Source organism: Trichinella spiralis (assembly GCF_000181795.1).
Source record: "Trichinella spiralis strain ISS 195 chromosome Unknown Scfld5, whole genome shotgun sequence".
NCBI classification, from domain to species: domain Eukaryota; kingdom Metazoa; phylum Nematoda; class Enoplea; order Trichinellida; family Trichinellidae; genus Trichinella; species Trichinella spiralis.
Genome location: NW_003526944.1, coordinates 3,986,623 through 3,996,719, shown reverse-complemented (window position 1 = coordinate 3,996,719; position 10,097 = coordinate 3,986,623). Strand labels below are relative to the sequence as shown.

General features: G+C 34.5%; 2 protein-coding genes across 2 annotated transcripts; both read left to right on the top strand.

Annotated features, from left to right (window-relative positions):
• Positions 1–150: 150 nt before the first annotated feature.
• On the top strand, positions 151–2,293 carry Tsp_08374 (U3 small nucleolar RNA-associated protein 14). Its single transcript, XM_003375333.1, has 2 exons — positions 151–1,110; positions 1,601–2,293. Exons 1-2 carry the CDS (start codon positions 151–153, stop codon positions 2,291–2,293), a joined length of 1,653 nt encoding a protein of 550 aa, XP_003375381.1.
• Positions 2,294–3,202: 909 nt separating this feature from the next.
• Positions 3,203–8,764, top strand: Tsp_08373 (putative dynamin). The gene is made up of 14 exons (XM_003375332.1): positions 3,203–3,369; positions 5,134–5,204; positions 5,270–5,374; positions 5,478–5,874; positions 6,023–6,217; positions 6,286–6,492; positions 6,577–6,715; positions 6,783–6,940; positions 7,003–7,168; positions 7,236–7,345; positions 7,433–7,541; positions 7,624–7,770; positions 7,831–8,306; positions 8,689–8,764. Exons 1-14 carry the CDS (start codon positions 3,203–3,205, stop codon positions 8,762–8,764), a joined length of 2,523 nt encoding a protein of 840 aa, XP_003375380.1.
• Positions 8,765–10,097: the final 1,333 nt, after the last annotated feature.

Genomic DNA, 10,097 nt, shown 5'->3' with positions numbered 1-10,097 from the left:
TTGATGAAATGTGTATTTTTTTAATGTATTTCTTTGCAATTGCAGATTAGTAAGAAAATTTTTGACTGAAAATTGTTTTCTTGTTGAATTTTGTTTTTTGAAAAATTTTCACAACGTTTTTCTTTTACGTTTCTTTAGTTTGCTGCGGATATGATGAACTCTTCGAAGAGGCTGAAAAATTTGCAATCGACAGTCCGAACTGAGCCAGGACGCCAAATTTCGGAAATGGCTTTACCAATTTTGGATGAAAAAGCGGCCGTCAAGATGAGCAGTCTTTTGACGAAAAGCTTGAAAAATTTGAACGAGGTGAAAAAGCGGCTTCAAGTCGCTCACGACAGGCACAACGTGCTCGATACGCCTTTGCACAACGCGGCCCAAGCGGTTATTCGACGAAAATTGAATTATCGCAAAGCGTGCGAAACTGTCGACGATTGGCAACACCTTGTGCACAGCAATCGATTGGCCGAAAAACTCAGATTTCCCCTGACCAAGTGCAGTTTTCGTTTGCCGACGGTTGAAGAAGAAGCGAAAAATTTCAAACCGCTCACGGAGCTTGAATTGCAAAGTGCCGAAATTTTGAAAAGCATCGGTGGCGATTTGAACAACGAAACCGAAATTACCGAAGATGAAAAGCGAAAATTGGAACAACTACGTTTGGAAGATGCCAAACAGGCGATGGACAAGTTGAAACGGTTCAGAGCTCTGGTGTCATACCAGGAGAGGAAATATCGACGGCTGAAGCGCATAAAAAGTAAAGCTTTTCATCGGTTGCGCAAGAAAACCGAAAAAAAGCGCCTAATCAACGAATTGGAGCAGTTAATTCACTCTGATCCGGCAGCTGCGGCGGAAAAATTCCAACAACTCGAACGCGATCGAATAATCGAACGCGCAACCCTTCGTCACCGTGGTACGGGAACCTGGTCGAAACGGATGAAAGGTTTGTCCAAGAATGATCCAGAGATGCGTCAGATGTTGCAGGAGCAGATTCGAAAAGCTAAAGAACTTGTGGTGAAGCTTGGATACGCGCACGAGTTGGCGAAGAGCGAAGACGAAGAAGATAATTTATACGGAGATGCAATGGATGTTGAAGACGTTAGTTCACCGCATCAAGTTAGTTGACCTTTCTGTTCTGTTTATTCTGTTGAACTATTGTTTTTTTGAGTTTATTTTTTACTAATTTGAATTTTCGAAAATTAGCATTTATGAAAATCATGTATGCCTTGCGTCAGTATATAATATACGTATTAGTTGTGCAGTTACTTTTAAACTGTTGGTATTTTTGAGAAAGTTTTTAATTAGCATGTCTAATTGGTATTTTGTTATTACTTAATTATTCTTTTTCACAGTAGAATTATTTCAAATTTAACTTTAAAATTTGCTCTACAGTAAGTGAAAATCAAGGTAGGTTTCAACTTTTATTTTATTTTTAATAAAATTATATATACACTTTTTGATATTCCAATTTATATAAACAGTAGTGGAAAATTCAAAGCACTTTTAATCAATAGAATATGCTATTTTATCTATTTTAATGAATGGTAAGAATTGTAATTTGAATCGGTATTTTGTTTAGATTGCATTAATTAATTTGTATTTGTAGAGTTCCCAGACGCCCGGCAAAGTGATGCTGGATTTGACACCGAAAGTTGCTCCGGAAATTTTAGAAGATCGCATTGATTTGGGCGAACAGGAAGCCCTCATTTCAGAAGCATTTATGGAAGATGATGTAGTGGCTGAATTTGATGCGGAAGAATCAAGTGACGATGAATCAAACGCTGCTAACTTGTCATCGATGCCCGGCTGGAACAGTTGGACAGGTCCGGGCATTGTTGAGAAGCGAAGCAAATCTTTGAATGCGGGTGTAGAAAATGAGAAGGAAAAGCAACCAAATAAGGAAAAGCAGTTGGTTTACATCTGCCAAGAAGCGGACAAGCAGTTGCGCTCAAAGCAGATTAAAAAGGTTCCATTTCCATTTTCAAAATCGGCTGCTTTTGAAGAAACTTTGAAACAACCAATTGGAAAAGAATGGAATCCAGAAACAGCGCATAAATTAATTGTTGAACCTGTGGTTTCTACGAAAATGGGCATGCCAATTTATCCAATTGATCGAACATTTTTGGAAAAACAATTGGATGATGACTTTCGTGAAAGCTCTAATGTTGAAGGGAATAAAAGAAACAAGAAGAAGAAGATGATGATGAAGCAGAAAGTTCATGCTAAGGATGCGAGGAAAAAGTTGAAACCGAAGATGACGAGTAAAATGATGAAACGCTCAAAAGAAAGAGGGGGATGAAATATGTTTCATTACTTTGAAGAGGAATGGTAATTAAAATGTAAAATTGTTTTTGTTTTTGAAGTTCAATAAAATTGAAATTAAGTTGTATTTATCGACAAATATTTGTATATTCATTGAAATAGAGCTCATCCATCTCGTGCATGTAGGTATTGTTGAATGCTGTTTGTCAGAAATTTTTATTGCATATACTAATTTATGGTTTATTATTTTTAATTCATCAAAATTTTAAATGAAGAATAATTTTCATCTGCAAATGAATTTTTGAAAATGAATCAACTGTTGAGTGTATAGGTATTTATAGGTAATTGTACATTGTATGTATAGGTTTTTTAAAGATTCACTGATATTTAAAAAAATTGTAAATTATTATTTGAAATTATCATTTCAATGCATGTGGTAAAAAATGCAACCAAAAAATTTTTGCACTTTTAAAAATTATGATAAATATTCCAACCTATATTTGAACTTATACTGTTGGTAGTTAATTGTACTTCATGGTTCTTAAGTATCGTATGGAATCTTACTGTATGAACAAGTTAGCGGGTTAACTTATGCTGGTGTTGCGAAAATATTAGTATGTTTATAATGTTATCAACAATAAATAAACACTATTCTGTTCAGTAATGTCAAGTTAAATAATACCGATAAGTCATTTCTAATTCTATTTTTGTGGGTTTTTCTTTTACTGATCAACCACCTTCATTGAATTTCAGCGGGTTATTGATCTGTTTTCCGTAATTGAGCCGATTAAAATATTGCATCGACGTTGAAGTTTTACATTTCAGTCAGGTGTGAGCTTTCTATAACAGATAGGCGTCACTGCTTTTTGTATCACATTTAAACGAAGCACTTTGTCGCTTGACGTTGTTGATTTGATTTGCTTTTGTAGAAAACAAAGCATATACAATGGCTTGGATTAATCAAGGTATGCAGCAGTTAATTCCGCTGGTTAATCAACTCCAAGATGCTTTCAACAAACTTGGAGTATCACTTGCACTTGATTTGCCGCAGATTGCTGTCGTAGGTGGTCAAAGTGCTGGAAAATCAAGTGTTCTAGAAGCATTTGTTGGAAAGTGAGTTTAAGTTGTTTTCTTTTTCTGTTGTACTTATTTGTTCATTTATTAAAAATTATGGTTAATTTGAATTGCAAAATTGGAAAAGTGGCTGTTTGTTTGTTTGTCTGTGATTTTTATGTTGCAAAGATCCAATGACGAAGGTCATATGTAGAAGTGCATATTTTGCGCATTAACAGGTTACACGTACTAGCATAGTTCTGCGAAATTGTATATTTGGTTTGTATTGAAAGGTTGCGTGACACAAATCATCATCATCATCATATTTGAATCTGTTCACTTATTGATTTCTGAAAATGTTTTCAAATATATGCATCTGACGTGCATTCTTCTCAAGCTTAAAAATCAATCTTTCATTTTCACGATGCTCCACGAATACTTTCACTGATCAGTAAAGTAGTAAGCAAACCGTCGTCAAATCGGACTTGCAACTTTTCTGCATCTGTATTGTCATCCACTTCATATTGATTGTCAAGAAATCAATTTATTGCGATTTATGCTTTAGTTGTTATTGAATTTTTAATTGGCTATCGACGCTTCACAACTCCCAGTGCCGATTTTCAGTTCTTCATGTGCATAGTTTATTATAATTTTCTTAAATAACAAGTTTGAAAATTTTCAAATTGTTTATTTTGGAAGTGAAATTGAATTCCAATATTTGTTAAAAGGATGTAAAAATTTGATCACAGTATATTTTATAACGTGGGTGTATTTCTTACTGTTATGTAACACGATGAGTAATGATGATGATAATAATAATAATAGTAATAACGATATGTTCAACCAGAAGGAAGCATATACTAATTGCAAACAGGGTTGAACTACTTATAAAATGAGGTTAGACGTCAAACAGGAATGCTTTTGTTAAGTGCTTTGCTTGCCCATGAGTAATGCCATTTAATGGTCAAGATGTTTGATTATAATTGAAATACAATAAATTGTTACTTTTTTGTTTTTTTAATGTTCTGATTCAAATAGTTGATGAGCTTTATTTTGCTTTTTATTGGTTTGACTTAAATGCAAATCTTTCAAAATTAAATATTTATTAGAAAATAATTGAAATTGCTATTTTTGTCAATCAGTGCAAAATATTGTGTAATCTTTTTGAAGCTTACATTTCATGAAATGTTAATAATTTTGAATAAATTGTTCAATTTTTATGAATCAATGAATGACTATTTTTTATTGGGAATTTTTTCACTTTTATTTTTATTATTGGATGAGGTGTATATATTTTTTTTCCTTTTGATTGAAAATATTTCTGTATATCATAATTGTTTGTTAATAATGTGGAATAGAAATTGAATTTGTGTTGACAACGAGAAAATTCAACACCTGTAACAAAATGGCAGGCAATTTGTAAAAATTTATTGAAAATGTATTATTCTTTTCAGGATGACAATTTAATGAAAGAAAATTAGATGTTTTATTTTTGAAAAACTCTAGTTGTGGTTTTTGAAATAATTGTTTTTCATTACGATTGCAATTTTTGATTGCATTGTTGTCAAAATTGAAATTGTCAATAAAACGTGTTGTCGTTGTTGTTTTTCAGCACACGATCAAATGGCAATTTTTGGAACATATTTAATATTTTAATGTTTGATTGTTGTTCCGATTTAGAATTCTCTGAAAAGGCTTCAATCATGCTCTGTGTGCTGTTGTTAATTGAAGGTGGCACAAGCAATCTCACACTTTTAGACTAGTTTAGCTGCATTTTGTAGTGAAATAATGTTATGTTAAAATTGTATTATTATTTTTATTTAGAGATTTTCTGCCGAGAGGATCTGGAATCGTCACTCGACGTCCTCTTGTACTTCAGTTAATACACGATAGAAGTGTAGGCAAGTGGAATTATTATTCAATCTTTTTTTAATGAACTGCGTAATTTATTAACTTTTAGAATATGGTGAATTTTTGCATAAAAAGGGCCAAAAGTACGGTGACTTTGAGTTGATTCGAGCTGAAATTGAAGCTGAAACTGAACGTGTTACCGGATCCAATAAAGGTATATCTCCTGTGCCAATCAATTTGCGGATATATTCTCCAAATGGTTCGTAATTTGAAATTTTTTTAATAAATAAATATTTCTTTATTGTTCTTTTTTGAAGTCTTGAATTTAACCCTGATCGACCTTCCCGGATTGACCAAAGTACCGGTGGGTGATCAGCCACATGATATTGAAACGCAAATTCGTGACATGATTTTGACATATGTAACAAGAGAGAATTGTCTCATACTGGCCGTAACATCGGCAAACACGGATCTGGCAACGTCGGATGCGTTGAAATTGGCAAAAGAGGTTGATCCTGCTGGTCAGCGTACGATTGGAGTTATTACTAAATTGGATTTGATGGACGAAGGCACAGATGCCAGGGAAATATTGGAAAATCGCCTTTTGCCCTTGAGAAGAGGTACAGTGGAACGAATGATGAATGTGCAATTTTTAATCTGCTCACTGTTTAGGCTATATTGGCGTTGTGAACAGAAGTCAGAAGGACATCGACGGTAGGAAAGATATCCGTTCCGCTTTGGAAGCTGAGCGGCGCTTTTTTCTCAGTCATCCTTCATACAGGTGAATTATTATTATTCATCTCATGCAGGCTCTAGGTATGTATGTATGTATGTAAGGTTTGTTGATTTTTTTTTCCTTCAGGCACATGGCAGACCGGATGGGAACCACGTATTTGCAGAAGGTGCTGAATCAGCAGTTGACCAACCACATTCGTGATACACTGCCAGCATTGCGAGATCGACTCCAAAGGCAGTTATTAATATTGGAAAAAGATGTATCGGAATATAAGAATTTCCGTCCGGACGATCCGTCGAGAAAGACCAAAGCAATGTTACAGTATGCAGAGAATTAGATAAATTGTTTCATTGAAAATTGTTCTCCATTAACGTTGCATGCCGTTTGAGAATGGTCCAACAGTTTTGTGCTGACTTTGAGAAAAGTATCGAAGGAAGCAGTGGAAAGGATGTTTCTGTGAATGAATTGAGTGGCGGAGCGAAAATTAATCGACTGTTCCATGAGCGTTTTCCATTTGAAATTGTCAAAATGGAAATCGACGAAAAAGAACTGCGCAAAGAAATTGCATACGCAATCAGAAACATCCACGGCATACGGTAGGAGTTGTATTTCCACATTATTCTATTGTTTGTTGTTTGGTTGAAAAGAATATACAACATTTGGTGTCATTTTTTTTTCAGTGTCGGCTTGTTTACACCAGATATGGCATTTGAAGCAATCGTGAAAAAGCAGATTTCACGCTTAAAAGAGCCTTCGTTGAAATGTGTCGACCTTGTTGTTACCGAATTGGGCAACGTGATTCGCATGTGTGCGGAAATGGTGATCAAATTGAAGAAGAAAAAAAATTTATTGTATTGAAATTATTTTAAATTTATTTGTTATTCAGATGAGTCGTTATCCTCGATTGATGGAAGAAGTGGAACGTATCGTCACCACGCATCTGCGAGACAGGGAGCAGAAATGCAAAGATCAACTTATTCTATTGGTCGAATATGAATTGGCTTACATGAATACAAATCACGAAGATTTTATCGGCTTTGCAAAGTATAATTTTGGGGATTTTTCTTTCAGAAAATAACTTTTTGTAAAAATATTTCATTTTTCAGTGCCGAAGCTAAAGCTTCAGCGGTGCAACGGCAGAAAAAATTGGGCAATCAAGTGATACGGAAAGGCTGGCTAACAATACACAACGTCTCTTTCATCAAAGGTGGTTCTCGTGATTTTTGGTTTGTACTCAGCTCGGACAACCTTTCCTGGTACAAAGATGACGAAGTATGTGGATCTGTTGTTGCTTGGATAACGAACTATTGAAAGCAAATTCCCTTTTTTTTAATATTAGGAAAAGGAAAAAAAGTACATGCTGCCATTGGACGGTTTGAAACTGCGCGACATCGAAGCTGGCTTTATGTCTCGCACGCACAAATTTGCACTCTTCTACCCGGATAATAAGTGAATTTTTCAGCGTGCTTTATTTAAAAACTGATTTTTTATAAATAATTTTTTTTCTTGACTTAGAAATGTATACAAAGATTACAGACAATTGGAATTGTCTGCAATCACACCGGATGAAGTGGATGCTTGGAAAGCTAGTTTTCTACGTGCCGGTGTTTATCCGGAAAAGGAATCAACTGCTGGTGCTGAAGAGGTTAGCAAAAATTGATCGGCTATTTTATTGTATGCAAATATATTTGGAGGATGGTTTGTCTGCTTTGGTTTTGTTTTTTTAGAGACAAGAAGATAATTCGAGTATGGATCCACAATTGGAACGTCAGGTGGAAACTATTCGAAATTTGGTCGACTCCTACATGCGCATAGTGACGAAGACGATTCGCGATTTGGTGCCTAAGGCGATCATGCATTTGATGATTCACAATGTAATTGAGGATTATAATAATAATAATTATTATTATTATGTGAAATGCATATTTGTTCAGACGAATGATTTTATTCATCACGAATTGTTGGCCCATTTATATCAAAGCGGTGACCAAGATTCAATGATGGAAGAAAGTGAGGCGGAAAGCCAACGTCGAGAGGAGATGTTGAGGATGTATCATGCGTGCAAAGAGGCTTTACGAATAATTGGTGACGTATCGTTGAACACAACGCCCAGCACGATCAGTTCCACGTCGAACGGCGGTGGTTCTTCTTCACACGACTGGCTTAAAAATGACAATCAAATAATACCCCCTCGTCCAGTGGTCAATGGTCCTCCGTCGCCAAATTTGCCACGCCCGGCTAGTGGCGCTGCTCTTCGACCTGCTCCAATGCCAGTCGGTGTGCAGGCTTCGTCCGTGCCAACAGTAGGAGGAGGAGGAGCAGGAATTCAAATACCCAAGATACCAAGTCGTCCTGCACCTACATTGAATCAAATGGGAGCTGGTTCCTTGCCGCCACCGCTGATTCCACAGTATGTTTGTTTTGTCTGCTTCTTCCATTTTCTTTTTAAAAATTATTTCTCTTATTTTCAGTATTCTCCACTAGTTTATATTAATGTAGCTAATTATATATTAATTAATTATATTTGATAATTCAATTGTAAGTGATATTGTTTCTTCAAGGCGTCCAAAGTGATTATTGCTATTTGCCAAAAATACGGCCAAATTGTGTGGTAAGCATATCTGTTGTTGGCACGCAGATTTGTTTAGATGTCGTTTTGTTTTTATGATGTTCTGTTTTTTGTTTCTAATATCGACCACTCATAATAGCGATAGATATACCTTGGATGGTTTTTTTTTGAAAATTTATGACAAAAATTTTTTTGTGAAAAATGAATTTTTGCTACTTTTCAGGCAGCTTTATCCGCCATATAACAAGCCAGCCCCGAAAATTCCCGATCGACCAGCCGTAACGCATAGACATTATTGAACCCCAAAAAAAACTGTTGTCGATGTCATTTTTCGTCGCCGTACAGTTCAGTGATCGACAGTTTTGTCCATGCTTATTTGTAGCTGTTGTTTTTGTTATTGTTGTTTTTTGGTGGTGTATATTTCTTCTATATTTTTAATTCTTCTTCTTCTTCTTCTTTTTCATTTTAAATTATTCATATGAACATTTTGTTCTGAAGTTTTACGTAATAATAATAATATTATTATTAATATTAATGATGATTGACCTTTAATAGCCGAGTAGAGGCGCTTCTGTCGACTCTATAGCCAAACAAACAACTGTATTTTGAAAAGCCAAAAAGAAATTTGTAATGAGAACAGCTTTTTGCGCCTCACCTGATCTCGGATCTGTACCAACAACGAACAAGGCATTTGTCCCAACCAATTTCCATTTCACAATCTTTAATATTTTGTATTTTTTACACGGTTTAGAAGTAAATTGTCAAAATGCATATTATGGATAGCAGAAGCTTTTTTTTTGAAGATAATCAAGCTAAACATGACCAACTAATTCGTAAATTCAAAAGGTATCTTGCTATTATGATATTTTGGAGTATATTTTCAACAGTTGTTAGTTGTCAAGATCAGTACATTTCACAACTCAGCAGTGTATATTCGATGAAATATCCTTCTGCTTTCAATTACCCACATAGCTGAAATGCCGGCAGCACCAACTGACAATTGTTACGTTAGTTTTAATTTCAAATTTTACTTTTTGTCTTGTTTAATTATATAATTAATTGATTTCTGCTAATTCAATCAGTGCAAATTCCATCTTGATTTCTACTTTTTATATTTGTTGTTTGAGTACTGAATGTATTGTTATTAATCTTGAATAACATCAAAAAGGCTTAAGAAAGAAAAATATAATGTAAAAGAAATTCAAATTTGCATTTACATTAGTGTTCTAAAAATTCATATGATATTGGCTAGCATCGGCATGAAAGTAGAGCTTAAAAACACTAGATGTACTGTTGATCATTAGACGAATCAATTAATATTGCTTGAAAAGAACAACAGTCGCGTTCATGTTTCCCTTATCATTTCTGATAAGATTAAAAAACTGTTAAAATTTTGCGCAGCATGTATAAAAGCATAAATCACAAATTTCGACCACATCCTAGTCTGAAAACTAGAAACAGCTAGTTGTTGCTGAACAAGCAAAATTTCTCGAATTCATTCAACCAATCAACACGAAGAAAATCGACCAATCACAGTGAGATGATTTAATTGAATAATATTAAGTTTAAGAAATTTATTAAAATTATTTTCTCAATGGAATATATATTAATTTGAATTTTTTAATAATATTC

Bases quoted from the DNA above. Each gene is read 5' to 3' on its own strand.
- Tsp_08374 (XM_003375333.1), top strand. From the start codon at position 151: ATGATGAACTCTTCGAAGAGGCTGAAAAATTTGCAATCGACAGTCCGA. The intron at 1,111-1,600 runs GTTAGTTGACCT...TTGTATTTGTAG, and splicing joins ACGTTAGTTCACCGCATCAA to AGTTCCCAGACGCCCGGCAA.
- Tsp_08373 (XM_003375332.1), top strand. From the start codon at position 3,203: ATGGCTTGGATTAATCAAGGTATGCAGCAGTTAATTCCGCTGGTTAAT. The intron at 5,875-6,022 runs GTAGGAAAGATA...TTTTTCCTTCAG, and splicing joins AAGTCAGAAGGACATCGACG to GCACATGGCAGACCGGATGG. The intron at 6,218-6,285 runs GTATGCAGAGAA...ATGCCGTTTGAG, and splicing joins AAGACCAAAGCAATGTTACA to AATGGTCCAACAGTTTTGTG.